The 15,319-nt window shown below is 46.9% G+C and overlaps 1 protein-coding gene and 1 pseudogene across 2 annotated transcripts in view; one reads left to right on the top strand and one right to left on the bottom strand.

Moving 5' to 3' along the window:
* The window catches only part of WWC3 (WWC family member 3), a 127,975-nt gene that overhangs the window by 50,778 nt on the left and 61,878 nt on the right, over positions 1 to 15,319 (top strand). The window contains exons 4-5 of one of the 2 annotated variants that reach the window (XM_059050094.2): positions 4,649 to 4,725; positions 5,929 to 6,008. In XM_059050094.2, coding sequence (XP_058906077.1) covers positions 4,649 to 4,725; positions 5,929 to 6,008 — 157 coding nt within the window. Of the gene's footprint in view, positions 1 to 4,648; positions 4,726 to 5,928; positions 6,009 to 15,319 lie in introns of those variants that run through there. The other variant, XM_067022972.1, reaches the window with a different exon arrangement.
* On the bottom strand, positions 9,186 to 14,292 carry LOC131748825 (V-type proton ATPase subunit G 1 pseudogene; annotated as a pseudogene).

Here is a 15,319-nt window from a genome sequence, read left to right as displayed (position 1 = left end):
GGATTCCCAGAGTTGAGAGATCCACTGATTGTGATCCTTTCTTCCAGCAGCAGGAGTAGGACTTTGTTTGTCACCCTGGCTCCTGGGAGCTCCCAGAAGCCTACAGCCAAAGTCTCTTCGGGTGCCTGGGAAATAGTCAGCCTTATCTCCGGTGAGAAAGCGCTGACCCGCCCTGCATTCCTGGCTCCGGCTGGCTCAGGCGGTGGGGAAGCTTGACCTTATCAGTCCTCTGTCGGGCCGCATTCTTTCTGAGGCTCCAGGCCCATCCCACAAAGACTGTCTTCCCTTGTTTCCGTGCTGAAGGTTTCTCATCTCCTGCCTAGCTGAGGATAAGGGCCACAGTCCATCCATTCAGCCCTTCGTTTTCCTGCACGCAGGTATGTTGGAGCAGGCAGGAAAAAAATGGCTCACGCAGCACCTTCCCAGGTATTAGTTGGCAGGACTCAATCTTGAAGGTTGTCGCAGAGTACACATGTTTACCAGATCTCCTCGTCTGCCCTAGAGAGGGACTTCTTGGTTTGGATTTGGTGGGCTCTTGTGTTACTTCTGTAGGTTACCTCTCAGTGGGCTAGTTTGATTGTTTTGTTCCTTTGCTTCTGATGCCTTAAAAAAAGAGGTCATGCCCTCTTTAGTTGGCCTCGGTTGTTTACAGGCATGCCTTGGTAGGCTCTGGTAATTAGTACCTGTCAGCACAGAAACTGTCCAGGCTTGCTGTCCTCTGTGCCGGAGTCCTCCTGGGCTCCCTCGAGCAGCTCCCTGCAGTGCCGACGCCTGGAAGGCATACACCTGGCCCTAAGGAGCCGTCTGCCTGCCCAGAGGATGTCTTTGGAGAAGGACTACCCTCTTTGAAAGCATGTCATCCGCCTGGGGCGATCTTGGGTTCTCACGGTCCAGAGGAGCCCTGTGTGTAAGAGGAGATGGAGACAGAGACAGACATGGACACATTTCCCCCTTTTAATAACCCATAAAATCGAAATCCAAAGTAATTACTGGGGTCTGCAGCCTTTTGAGTGCTAAATAACACAGATTGAGTTCTCCTGTTGCTCACCGGGGAGCCGGAGGGCCATTTCTTCTTAAATTGGAAAAGCTAATCTGACCACAGGTGCCCAAGTTCTAGACAGAAGTCCCTCTTTGACCGATGGCACAATGTAGGTCAAGCCACTACACACTCAGCCTTCATTTATAAAGTGGGGAAACATAATCGTCATCTCTCACCAAGATTTTATGAGGCTAGATGAAATAAATGTGACAGTTACCCTGTAATGGCAAGGTATAGTAATTTACACTGGTGAGGTCCAGTTCAGCTATAACCTTCTTATTATATCATCCAAAGCAATGCTGTAGGCCTGAGTGGCCTCCTTAAGCTGTTTAATAGCTCTGCCCACTCAAACTCTTCAAGTGAGAAGAAAGCTTCAGAGGTGAAAGCCTCGTATTTACCCTAAACCTTGAGATTGGAGATGTGTCTGAACGGAGGAAGATGTTTCTTTTCCTAAGTGTTGTGGTGTACGTGCCATTAAAAGTGGGGCCCAGAGTCTTGAGCTTTTCCTTGGACTCCACAGCTTTAGAGACCGTGGCAAAGGTAACATGAATGGTATCAATAAGTAAAACCTTTTACCATTTAGGTTGTTTTCAGCTGTAAGTAGCAGAAAAGACTTAACTCCCCTCGGCCTGGACAATAAGGCTGTCGTTGTCACTTAGCAGCGTCCTCCAGGGGGTGGTGGGCCTCCCCACTGGTGGACTGGGCAGCTCAGTGATGTCGTGGTTTATCAGGATCCCCCTCCAGGACTGGTCCAGGCTGAGTGTCCTGGGGGAGGGGCGGACGCCCAAGTGCCTCAGGGCTCTGTTAGTTACTCAGGAGAGAACTGGGGGCAGGTTGCCGTGTATCTGTCCATCTGTACCCACTACACCTCCAGCGTGCACTTCAAGGCTCTTTTGCGAATTTTCCCGATGAAACTGCACAGACAGAAGGAGTTTGGGCAACGATTTCAGATCATTGTTACTGATGCTTAACGTTGCAGTCAACTTCCCTGGACTTTGGGTGGTGGGGTTACTTTCTACCCGGAATGGGCAAGATCCCAGGTGGTAACTGTTGGCGTTGTCTTCCTCAGCTGCAAGGTGGCCCCACGTGGAAGAAGTCAGCAAGCCCTAGGCTTATTTGCATGTTGTCTGGGCCCCAGTGGAAGCCCCTTAAGCTCAGGCTTGGGAAACTTAAGTCCCAGGAGTTTAATGTGGAGATTTTATAGAAATAACTTCTGCCTCTTAAGGGCATTGTTTGAGGTGTTGCTTTCATTACTGGTCTTAAATGAGACCAAAGAGTCAGGCAAGATGGAGGTTCTAGGATTTGGAAATAAACATTCTTTGTCTTAGAAAGAATTCTATTTAAAAAACATTTTACTCTGTGATTTTGAGAGATTAGAATTCCAAATATAAGAACATTTGAGATAAATTTGGCAAACAGCTTCTCCAGATATTTATTTCCAATAGATTCTAGTAATTTGAAATCCTGACTGGGGCTTAGAGTACTAGATTTTCCATAGAACTGTTTATTATTATTATTATTTTTTTGCGGCACGCGGGCCTCTCACTGCCATGGCCTCTCCCGTTGCGGAGCACAGGCTCCGGACGCGCAGGGGTAGCGGCCACGGCTCACGGGCCCAGCCGCTCCGCGGCACGTGTGATCCTCCCAGACCGGGGCACCAACCCGTGTCCCCTGCATCGGCAGGCGGACCCTCAACCACTGCGCCACCAGGGAAGCCCCAGAACTGTATTTTTTTAAAAACGAGATATCTGAACAGCTCAAATTAAGTTGGGATGTGGTTCTATTTGAGGATGTGGTTCTATTTGAGGATATTAAATACTCTTGCTGTTTAAACTACTTGATGGCTTTCTAAAATAAATTTATTTATTTATTTTTGGCTGCGTTGGGTCTTCGTTGCTATGCACGGGCTTTCTCTAGTTGCGGCGAGCAGGGACTACTCTTCGTTGTGGTGCGCGGGCTTCTCATTGCAGTGGCTTCTCTTGCTGTGGAGCACGGGCTCTAGGCACGCGGGCTTCAGAAGTCGTGGCACGTGGGCTCAGTAGTTGTGGCTCGCGGGCTCTAGAGCGCAGGCTCAGTAGTTATGGCGCACAGGCTTAGTTGCTCTGCGGCATGTGGGGATCTTCCCGGACCAGGGCTCAAACTCGTGTCCCCTGCCTGGGTGGGCGGATTCTTAACCACTGTGCCACCAGGGAAGCCCCACTTGATGGCTTGGAGTCAACTTCTCCAATATGAAATCAGGAGATGATTATAAACTAGTTTCTAGGTGTTGACATGTAAGTTACCTGAATGACAGCCTTTGGTACCCAGATCAAAGGAGTAAAAGAATGGATGCTGGCCCTGCTGATTGGTCTTCTGAGCAGGTGAAACTAAAGAAAATGACCTGGAGGCAGGTTACACCAGTGTGGCGTGATTCTCAGATGAAGAAAGAGGAGCCTCCACAACTCGGGAAGGGACAGGAACCAAGTCACTGCAGCTCCAAGGCCTAAGAGAAAGGAGACAGAAGCATCAAGAAAAACGGATGCAGAGAGGTGGATGGGGTGATAGAAACTAGAAATGGCGGAAATGGGAAGGAAATCCAAAAAAAAAAAGTGGATATATATGTATATGTATAGCTGATTCATCTTGCTGTACAGTAGAAACTAACACAACATTGTAAAGCAACTATACTCCAATAAAAATTAATTTTAAAAAAGAAAAGAAAGAAAAAAAAGAGAAAGAAACAGCCGCAAGCTGCTGCAGTTGCTGAGACAGTGGCGGGGGCTTGGCTGACTGTACTTAGCACACAACTGGACGGCTGAGTGCTCCTCATTCACCCCCAGGTATTAGCCGTCTGTAATCACGATGCTGTGTCTGTTAAAAGCCTTTACATCATGTGTGTTGCACCACTGAAGAAAGCATTTATCTATGCGATGTGATTTAGCTAAACATCCCTCAAAAGCAAGCTGCTTAGAATCACAGTGTGGGTGCTTTGCTTCAGCTTTCGGGGAACCAACAGCGTGGAAGAATAGCTTTTCCTCAGGCCTGCCAGATACTGATATGTGACTAGAAAGTTGTCTCTTTCATTTTACAAATCTTTGGCTTTTTTTTTTTCTTTCTTATGTCAAAGATCGTTCATGTGGAGACTATAGATATGAAGAGAGTGAATACAAAATCTTTTGCAGTGAAACCATTGAGAATAGCAGTCAACTTTTGGGTTCTTTTCTTCCAGTGACTTCCATGGGTGCGTGCATTGTAAAAGGAAGTAAAAATGGGTTCATACTGTATGTACTGTTTACATAGTTAGAATAGTTTTCTATGCCATAACCGTACCCCTCCCCCCGTGTATATATGGTTTTTAACCCTAGTAGTTTTGCAGTTGACGTAAACAGAGTTTTGATTTACCTATAGCCATATATTTTATTATGTGGAATCACGTAGAAGGGCCTCATGCAAAAATCAAACATCAAGATTCAAGGTTGTAAAATGTTAATTCTTCAGGAGGCAGCGCCAACTTGGAAGTCTGAGACTGAGAATTAACTACTTAATATGGTGAATCAGAAGTTCCTATCTATGTGTATTTATTTATTTTAAAGGATCCATTATGAAATAAAATATTTTCCTTCTGTTTAGCCTTCTTCGGATATTCAACAAATACAAAGTACGACCCATACCAAATTAAAGCAGAAATAGCAAGTCGTCGGGATAGGGTGAGTAAAACGAATATTTTCACAACTACAAGCCCTGTATGTCTTTTTATGTAACATCACTTATCATGGTTCATTTTATGGTGGCCAGTGTATATAACACCCATATTTTAGTAAGATTTTCCATTTCATGAATTATTACCACATTTGGTTTTACTTTCCACTTTTTTTTTTTTTTCCGATAGGAAGGGAAAAGTTTCATTTTAAAGCCTCAGCCCATCTAACAAAAAAATCACCTGTATCCCTCAGTGTGTTTTATGGGGCTAGATTCCCCTCCCGTTTGGAAAGATTTGGTGACACTGGGTCCTGAGCTCAGAGGGCTGCTTCCCTGTATTAGCGGGGCTGCCGGCCCTGGCCCTCATCAGCTTTAGCGTCTGCTGCTTTTCCCTGGTGGCTCTACTCCCAGAGGAATCTTGCCTGCCATGGCGTTTGACCAGAAGCTGCTGGTGCTCCTTGCCAGTGGTGCCAGGTTCTTTGTGTGCCACCATGTTCCATCCCTTCAGCTCCTTGTCTTGGGTGTCTGGGTGGGGGTGATGGGAGACATCTGAGAGGCCAAGCCTCCTGTCCTGGTGTCTCAGTCCCTAAACTAGAGTGTCTCTTTTAGTGCCGTGGCTCTCACATTCTAGTACACCAACGAAAAACACCTGGGGCGTCAGTTCAAACTGTGAGCTCCAGACACCCCCTGCCTCGCCCCCACCAAGTTTTAACAAGGCCTGGAGTGGGTCCTAGCACCTGTTTAAATAAGCACTGCAGGCGACTGACTTCCAGGTAGTGGGAGCAGGCGACTGACTTCCAGGTAGTGGGAAGCCATGCTTTGAGCAACAGGGTTTCCTAGGTGGGATCTGTGGGTAGTAAGCAGAAGAGAGGATGAAAAAAATATGACAGAGTTTGCTCATTGCAATGTGTAAATCAATACCTTGAAAAAGAAAATCATTGCTCGTTCCAGGGCGTCACGTGGTAGAAAGCTGTTCGTGACCCGGGCCTTTTGTGTCTAAGCGAGCCGGCCCCTCTGCCAGGGCTGTTTGATATGCCAGGGCTGTTTGATACGCCAGGGCTGTTTGATACGCCAGGGATGGAAGGCCATGGAGAGAATGGGTGACCCCGTGAATTGCAAGGTAGTCAGAAACTTAGATGACAATGCTAACATCTGTAGAAATCATTTTACACAGCTTCTTTTTGTGGAAAAAAAATGTAATTTGTCTTTAGCTTTCCAGATTAAAACGAGAGCTGACCCAGATGAAGCAAGAACTGCAGTACAAAGAAAAGGGGGTGGAGACCCTGCAAGAGTGAGTGGCCTGCAGTGACAGAGGGAGAGTTTCCCTGCGATTTCCTGTTTGGTGCCGGGACATGTGTCCTAAAGCTTCATGGGTGTTCACTTTTATGCTTTTATTTATGCTTATTATTTGCCAATCCTAAGGATCAGATCTCTCTTTTCCCTGAAGATACTTTGTTCTTATTTCCTTGGGAAATAAGACCTTTATTTTATATTTACACACATTCTTGATAGCTGTGCTGTCTGAAACACGCTTGGCTATTTACATTTGAATTCCTGTTTTGTTAGTTTTAGTCTCTTAAATTTTTTAATTCTAAAATTTAAATTAATTGAAGTTAAATAAAATTTAAAGTTTAGTCCCCAGTCTCAGTAGCCACATCTGAAATGCTCAGTCACGTGTGACTAGTGCAGGTTTTCTCCACCTCAGTGCTCGTGACATTTTGGACCGGATAACTGTTTGTGGTGCAGCTGTCCTGTGCACCAGAGGGTGTTTAGCAGCACCCCTGGCCTTGACCCCCTAGATGCCGGTAGCACCCTCTCACCCAGTTGTGACAGCCAAAAATGTCTCCAGATATTGCCGTGTATTTCCTGGAGGGCACGTTTGTCCCAAGTTGAGGACCACTGGGCTGGTGGCCACCGCATTGGGCAGCACAGATAACATTTCCATCCTCACGGTACGTTCTGTTGGGCAGCCTGATCTATAGGTCTTCCTGCTATAAAATTGACATCTTTACAATTAGGACTTTATCCCTACTAAGAGTTTGGGGGTGCAGTTCTTGTCATTCGTGCGTTATATGAAGTGAGCAAATTCAGTGAACAGGAGTTATTTTATAAATGGTGATATTGGTGGTCTGAAAGAATTAATTTTCCTAAGAAAGGGCATTGTATGCTGGTTGGTCCAAAGTATGTTCCCTTTTGATTCAGAGCCTGGTTTCACTTGCTGAACTTGGGCTTGTGCTTCATACCTTCTGTGGTGACTCTTCTCATGTGTCAGTGGGGACTGTCGTAGCTCGGTTGCTCTGACAAAATACTGTAGACTGAGTGACTTGAACAGCAGACATTTACTTCTCACAGTTCTGGAGGCTGGAAGTCCAGAGTCACGGCGCTGGCAAATTCATTATCAGATGACTGCCTTTTTGCTGTGTCTTGACGTGGTCCTGTTTTGGGGTGGGGGGCTCTGGTCTCTGGTGTCTCTTCTTTTTCTTTAAGGACACTAATCCCTTCATGGGGCCCCACCCTCATGACCTCATCTAAATCTAATCACCCCCAAAGGCCCCATTTCCAAATACCATCCTACTGGGGGTTAGGGCTAACCATATGTAGTTTGAGGGACATGAACATTCAGTCCATAGCAGTGATCATTGGGCTAAATTGTCCGAGGGCAGTGCCTGCTACATAGTCAGACTTCAGCAAATGGCAGGAATCCACGTGGCTATGATTTCTTGGTAAATGTGGGCAGCGTGCCACTCTCTTGCATCCTGTGTGCAGACACAATGACAGTGTGTCAAATGTGATTGCAGTATTACTCTTTAAAGGGAGGTAACACAGAATGTGTTTGACAAAGGTAATGATCCCACCTCATATAAAGGGTAATTAACGGGCACGTCAAACCCTGTTGTTTAACATGAGGTTGACATTCACTTTGTTAATCACCCAGGATTAGCTTGGTTCATGATTCGTTTGTCTGCTTTTTATCAAGGACATATTATAGACACCAAGGGAGGCACAATAGAAAGGTGAGCTGGGTCTTGCCTGGAGGGGCTTGGCTTTTCTGGCCCTGAGACACTGCCATGCGCCCTGCAAGTCCCCCATGCGGCAGGGTTTGGTAAGCCGTCCACGTGCTTAGCATGAGCTGCGGGCTTTTAACCTTACAGTCAGCTTTTTGCTTTCTCTACCACTACCTGTAGCAGCGCGTGTGTGTGCGTGCATGCGCGCGCATTCTCTGGTGATTTGGATCTACAATGGGAGTTTCTTTAATGATCCCTAGTCACTACAGCTTTTTTTTTCTTTTCTTTTTTTTTTCTTTTTTTTTTGCATGACAGAGAGTCTTTACTTTTAAATGATTTTCAGTACACCAAGTAGTAACATACATGTAACAGTTTCTTGAATTCCATCATCTAGTAATTTTTTAAATTTATTTTTTATTGATGTATAATTGATTTACAGTGTTGTGTTAATTAATGACTGCTGTGCAGCAAAGTGACTTAGTTATACACATATATACATTCTTTTTCATATTCTTTTCCATTATCATATATCACAGGATATTGAATACAGTTCCTTGTGCTATATAGTAGGACTATTATCTAGTAATTTTGATTAAGAGAAACTAAAAGCAGTCCAAACAATGATACTAGTATCCATTATTCTAACTCTTAGCCGGAAAGGACTATTTTAAGGCTGGCTGCTGCATCACATAGGTCACAAAGAACTATTTACTACTTTTTCATAGGTAAAGCCCCTGACCTTCAAGAAAGATTTAGGGGAAAAAAATGCATCTCTTTCTTAAGAAATTTTTTTTTAAACTACATCTAAGAAAGAGAAAGTCAGTATTGATATATATGCTGCTTGAGCGAAAAGGCATAGGAAAACAGGCAATGTATACCCATTAAATTTCCAAGAAATATGAGGTAAAAAGATAAAATCTTGGGACTTCCCTGGTGGTGCACTGGTTAAGAATCCACCTGCCAATGCAGGAGACACGGGTTCGAACCCTGGTCCGGGAAGATCCCACATGCCGTGTAGCAACTGAGCCCGTGCGCCACAACAACTGAGCCTGCGCTCTAGAACCCGCGAGCCACAACTACTGAAGCCTGTGCACCTAGAGCCCGTGCTCTGCAACAAGAGAAGTCACCACAATGAGAAGCCCACGCACCACAATGAAGAGTAGCCACTGCGCACCACAACTAGAGAAAGCCTGCACACAGCAACAGACCCAACACAGCCAAAAATAAATACATAAATAAATAAAATTTTTAAAAAAAGATAAAAATCTTTGGATAAGCTCTAAGTTTGTACAAAGAAGCTAGATTTGCTGTTCTGCGAAAAGTGAAGGGACCTACTATATGACATACAGAAATAATTTAATGACTTTTCGCAAGACTGTAACTCAAGCCTTGCTAAAGCTTCCTATTCCATGAAGGGATCGAAAATGCCAATCCATGCAACAACAGGCGGTTTTTTTCTTCCTTTATCTGTTTTTGTGGTAGTTTTTGTGGATTTCTGGCTGGATGTCGCAGACAAAGGCCCAGAGGTTATCCAGGACTTCATCCCTGTTCTGCCGGAAGTAGGTCTGGAGGATGGTCATCTTCTCCTGGGGGTCCTCCACTTCAGTGCCGCAACTGCCGTGGAATCCCAGAGCCGCGGCCTCCTTGGCCTTGAACTCCTCCCTCTGCAGGCGCTACTGTTCAATTTCAGCCCGGGCTGCTGCTTTGGCCTGCTTCAGCCTCCAGTTCTTTTGCTTGTGGTCCTCGGCCACCTCCTTGGTGGCCCGCTTCTCAGACTGGAGCAGCTGCTGTATGCCCTACGACTGACTGGCCGTGGTGGTGGCGATTCCAAGGCGGCAGAGAGCAGCCTAAATTGGCTTAACTGTCCCCTTGGGTCCGTTGACCCAGCCGCTCAAGCAGTATAGCTTTTTTTTTTTTTTTTTTTCCACATCTTTATTGGAGTATAACTGTTTTACAATGGTGTGTTAGTTTCTGCTTTACAACAAAGTGAATCAGTTATACATATATATATATGTTCCCATGTCTCTTCCCTCTTGCGTCTCCCTCCCACCCTCCCTATCCCGCCCCTCTAGGTGGTCACAGAGCATCGAGCTGATCTCCCTGTGCCACGCGGCTGCTTCTCACTAGCTATCCACCCTACATTTGGTAGTGTGTATATGTCCATGCCGCTCTCTCACTTTGTCCCAGCTTACCCTTCCCCCTCCCCATACCTCAAGTCCATTCTCTAGTAGGTCTGTGTTTTATTCCCGTCCTACCCCTAGTCTCTTCATGACATTTTTTCCCCCTTAGATTCCATATATATGTGTTAGCATACGGTATTTGTTTTTCTCTTTCTGGCTTACTTCACTCTGTATGACAGACTCTAGGTTCATCCACCTCACTACAAATAACTCAATTTCGTTTCTTTTTATGGCTGAGTAATATTCCATTGTATATATGTGCCACGTCTTCTTTATCCATTCATCTGTCGATGGACACTTAGGTTGCTTCCATGTCCTGGCGATTGTAAATAGAGCTGCACTGAACAGTACAGCTTTTTAAAAAAGTTTTGCTTAAATCAAGCTGCATTTTCAATATCGGCTACTGGTTTTGTTGCCCATTTTGTCTATCTGCTGTGGTGCTTCCTGGCGCAGCAATACCTGTTCTGTGATTTTATGCCATACAGCCCTGCCCGCCTCCAGGTGCTCCCATGCCTGCTGGGTGCTTCTCTGTGCACTGTGGCCGTGCCCTCCTGTGTCACTTCTGCTAAAGGGCTGGATCAGAAATAAGCAGAAGCAAATCATTTAATTTGGCAGGTCTTCACAAGTTGCTTGGACTGTCCAGTTGAATTGGAGGTTGATTTCCTTCTTTCATTTGGCCACACTGTGGCTTTCTCTCTTCACCAGGGCGAATCAAGACTTCCCAGCGTCTCTAGATAATAGTGATTTTTTTTTTTTTTTTCCCCTGTATGCTGGCCTCTCACTGCCGTGGCCTCTCCCGTTGCGGAGCACAGGCTCCGGACGCGCAGGCGCAGCGGTCACGGCTCACGGCCCCAGCTGCTCCGCGGCACGTGGGATCTTCCCGGACCGGGGCACGAACCCGTGTCCCCTGCATCGGCAGGCGGACTGTCAACCACTGCGCCACCAGGGAAGCCCGATAATACTGACTTTTCATGCTGGGCCTCATGCAGTTAATCTGACTCTCACTCGCTGAAGCTCTGGTGCAGGTGATCGGGTTTCCGGGTGGTTCAGGAGCACTGAGGTCACACGGGATCCCCGAGCCTCAGAGGGGAGCCCTGGCCGGCACCTTTCCCCGCTGGCTCTGGCTTCTATATCAGGATTGCTGGGCCCAGTGCCTTTTCCTCTGCTTGGCCTCCATCACTCTGGCCACTTCCATTTCTTTATGTGAAGACAATGGTTATATTGCAACGTCAGCTTAAGACTGAACACTCTCAGAAATAAAAGATGTCAGGGCTCAGGTGACAGAGAAAATCCCTTCCCCTTAGCATTGCTAGGAAGTAAATTCATCTCTTATAGTCAAGGAAATTTTAAGACTAGGAAAAGGTGGCCTCAGTTTCTCCAGGTTTATTGGACGGGAAGCAGAAGCTGGTCTGGGAAGAGTTATAACTTTACACCTGCAGCCGGAGGGGAGTATGAGTTGTGCACTTGCAGAGAGAAGGGCCAGTGCTGTTTGATCTTCTTTCTGCTTTCCTTAGCAAGAATCCTTAGCGATGGTAAACATGTCCCCTGCCAAGGGGACGGTCCTCACTCCGTGCTGGATACCCACCCTCCCCAGTGGAGGCTGAGGGGTGGCCTGAGGGAAAGTTCTGGACCTGGCCTTGGTCCTGGGGGACCCAGCCCAACTTTCCAGATGGAGCTGCGTCGAGAGGCAGCTTTTAGTTGGTTGCTGTGTTGTCACTGCAAATGGTCGGTCACTCTATGCTGTGACACGAGCTCACGGGAAGGAGAGGCAACAAGGGTGCTTGTGCCGTGCTTAAAACGCTTTGCCAGTGAAAAGTAGACTGATACCTTCCTCTGAGTTTCACAGGCCATGTGTGAGATGAAAGCAGCCTCTTTATTTATCTGGTTTTGCAGATTGGCTCTTGTGTTTGGATCAAATCATGCAGACAGGTATTTATTGAGAAATTTGGAAAACCTCTGGTAAGCATCGATAATGTGATTATCCCACCCCTACTGTAAAATCCTAACTCTGAGCACAGATAATACGTGAGCTGTTACATGTAAATGGGCTTCTCAGATATTATTTCCAACATCGATTTAAGGCCGAGACCCTGGGTTTTCCTCCAGAAAATTTTCTGCTGTTCTTGCTTCCCAGAATAGCCTGTGTATTTTTTTCCAGAGCACCTCACCGAGAGTTTGGCTACTTATAACATTTTAAACTCGACTTGTTTATGTTGGTGAACTTTCCTGGCTAGCAAGGAAATCCATCATTACGCTCGGGTCCAAGTGAGGAAAAAAGAACCTTTTGTATTTTTTTTTAAGTCTATGTATGTTAATTTTTATAGATGGGCTCGAGCTGGCTGTGAACGTATTCTCTGGGTTAATGATAGAATGCATGTGTGTCTGTATAATGTATATAAACTTTTAATGATGGAAAATGTCAAATATACACAAGAGTAGAGAGAATGGTATAAGGGAACATTTCTGTACCCCTCTCCCCGCTTCAACAGCTAACCATACAATGGCCAGTCTTGTTTGTCTGTCACACAGACGCATCGCCCAAGCTCTTACCGCATTATTGAAGCAAATCCCAGAGTCATATTTCATCCATAAATGTCTCTCCTAAAGTAACGGACTCCTTTTGAAAACATAACTATAATACCTGTGCCACTTAGCAGTAATCTCTTACTGTTGTCCCGTCTCCAGCAAGTGTTCCCGTCTCTCTGGTTTGTTTGGGTCCGGGTTCCGACAAGGTCCACACCGTACGTTTGGTTAGTGTGTCTCTTAATCTCTACCCTCCTCTCCTTTTTTCTTTTTTCCTTCCTTTCTTCCTGCTGACATCTTATTTGTTGAAGAAACTATTTTGCTTGTCCCAAAGAATTGCCCCGATACTGAATTTTGCTGTGTGAACGTGCACGGCGTCATTTCAAACGCTCCTCTGTCCCCTGCTATTTATGTAGACGGGTGTCATTAACCCGAGAGGCTTGATCTGACTCAAGTTCAGTTTCATTTTCTTTTCCTTTCGGTCAGGAGGTGCGTACTCTCTGGTTGTCTCTTTTTTTGTGTGGTGTGAAGCTTATCAGTGGGGTCTGGCATTGTCAGCCTGATACATCCATTTATAATGTTTCCCATCAGCTTTTCACCTAATGCTGTGCCCGTGTAGACACAAGAGGTTTCAGGATAAGTTCTCGAAGGTGGGTTTCCTGGGTCACAGGGTAAAGGCATTGGTCGTATTCTTAGATATTGCCGAATTCTCCTCGGGAGCGTGGCACCATGTTGAATTCCCACCACTAGTAGATGCGTGTTCCTGTTCCAACTGCGTGGTGAGCAGAACGTGTTGTCACTCACGCTTTTGCATTTCTACCAGTCTGATCAGTGAGAGAGAGTGTCTCAGTGTCGTTGTAATTTGCATTTCTCCTGAAGCCCTTTATAAACGTCTTAAGAAAAAAGGAGCAACATTTACAAGTCATGAAAGTCTTCAGAAAAATCAAACTTTTCCAGTGAGAGAGCTACTGGGTATCGCTGCCCCAAAGTTTCTGAAGCTTGTTTTGAAAAATTATCTTCATGTAACTCATGGCTAGCACCCGGGGGCAAGGGGGGAGGAGCTAGAATGAGGATGTCCGCAGCTTCCCAAATGGGTGATGCCCAAGAACATGCTGGATGTGCCAGTGGGTGGGGGAGAGCTCCCTCTGTAGTGACGCTAGACCTCCTGGGCGTCTGGAATGTTCCTCCTGTTCGACTGTGAGGTGTCCTGCAACCAGGAAGCTCGTTTAACATCACTTCCCCCTGAGTTTCCCATGCTTCTGTGCCACTGGAGCTTTTTCCCACCGTGCCACCTGTAACATCCCCGAGTGCTGACGTGGTGGCTCCTTGTCCTCACACCAGCCATGGGGCTTCTTGTAAAGTGTCTCCACTGCATGGCCCCTGGTGGCTCTCTCACTTAGAATATGATCCCGACTGCGGATGAGTCGGCCCCCATTCTCACCTCGTTCCCCGAGTCTCCCCCTCACTCATCTGCCTCACCCCGCACTGCAACTCGCAGCGCCTTGTGCCTGGAACTCTCTCCCCAAGTCTCTCGTGCCTGTCCCCTCCCTTCCATAGTTCTCTGGACGAATGACATCTCGCCAAGGTCCCTGCTCACCACTGTATCTAAAAGGCAGCCCTCTCCCCACCCTCCACCCCCACACCTGCTGCCTGACCTGGTGGTTTCTTTCTTGTTGTTTGTGTCCTCGTCTAGTGTCGCGCTGTGCGAGGGTGCGGACTTGGCCTGGTTCCCTACTCGGTCCTCGGGATGCAGCCAGCTCAGGGTGCAGGGCAGGGCTTGGTGGGGTGAGAGGACCAGCCCGGGGGCCGTGCGGCGCTGCTCCTGGGACACTGGGACCCCCTGGGCCAGGGCCTGGGCTGCGAACATCGGGGAGGTCGCTGCATCGGACCAGGTGCCTTCTTATTAACTGCCCTCTAGCGTTTCCTTCTCTGCTTCTTACTGTGTTATATTGTGTTTTAAGAAATCCTATTTCTATCACTGCTGTTCAGATTACAGAAAGGGGTGCTCGTTAAACGCGCCAGTACCCACTTTCCGTGAGGTGTATTCTTAGCCCGTGTCAGCCTCTCTGCTTTGAGCCTTTTAATTGCTTGGTGACATTCTTCCGCTTTGGGATGCTGTGATGAAGTTAAGCCTGTGTGTCTCCTGCAATAAGAGAGTGACTGCACTCTGCGGAGCATTTGATAGCACAACGAGGCAGCATTAGGTCTCGGAATTAGCATTTTCTGTCCGAGGGGATTTAGTGGTTTCAGAAGAGAACGGGATTGTTCACAGTTGGCGCAGGCTTAGACCAGCAGTATCCCATTACCGTAGCACAGAAGCTACAGCCCGTGCTAAAAGGCCAGCGCTCCTCAGATAACAGTAAAACATACAGAAATGGGGGCGGAAACAAAAAGAGCGTTGTTCCCGTCGTGGGACGGGTCCGGCGTTCCACGCAGGACCGGCTGCTGATAGAAAGCTGCCGGAAGCTTTGTGAGGTTCGTTCAAGGCACCCTGCCAGGGCTGGTGATGTAAAAGGTAGAGTTGTAACAACACTTCTCATTCTTGGAGGTTGTAATGTGTGGTATTAATGTGGAATATCTTTCGAGGCCTGGCAGCCCTTTTCTTTAAGATGTGTGTTTAAGCATCCATTTGGTTTTACTTTTGTCAGACCAGTTCTCTTGACATCTTTTAAAAAATTAATTTATTTTATTTATATTTATTTTTGGCTGCGTTGGGTCTTCATTGCTGCGTGCGGTCTTTCTCTAGTTGCGGCGAGCAGGGGCTACTCTTGGTTGCGGTGCGTGGGCTTCTCATTGCGGTGGCTTCTCTTGTTGCGGAGCACGGCCTCTAGGCACGCGGGCCTCAGTAGTTGTGGCACACAGGCTCAGTAGTTGTGGCTCGCGGGCTCTAGAGC

The sequence above is a fragment of the Kogia breviceps genome, chromosome X (assembly GCF_026419965.1).
Source record: "Kogia breviceps isolate mKogBre1 chromosome X, mKogBre1 haplotype 1, whole genome shotgun sequence".
In the NCBI taxonomy this organism is placed as follows: Eukaryota; Metazoa; Chordata; class Mammalia; order Artiodactyla; family Physeteridae; genus Kogia; species Kogia breviceps.
The sequence above is the reverse complement of the archived record's forward strand: the minus strand, read 5'-3'. Positions and strand labels throughout refer to the sequence as shown.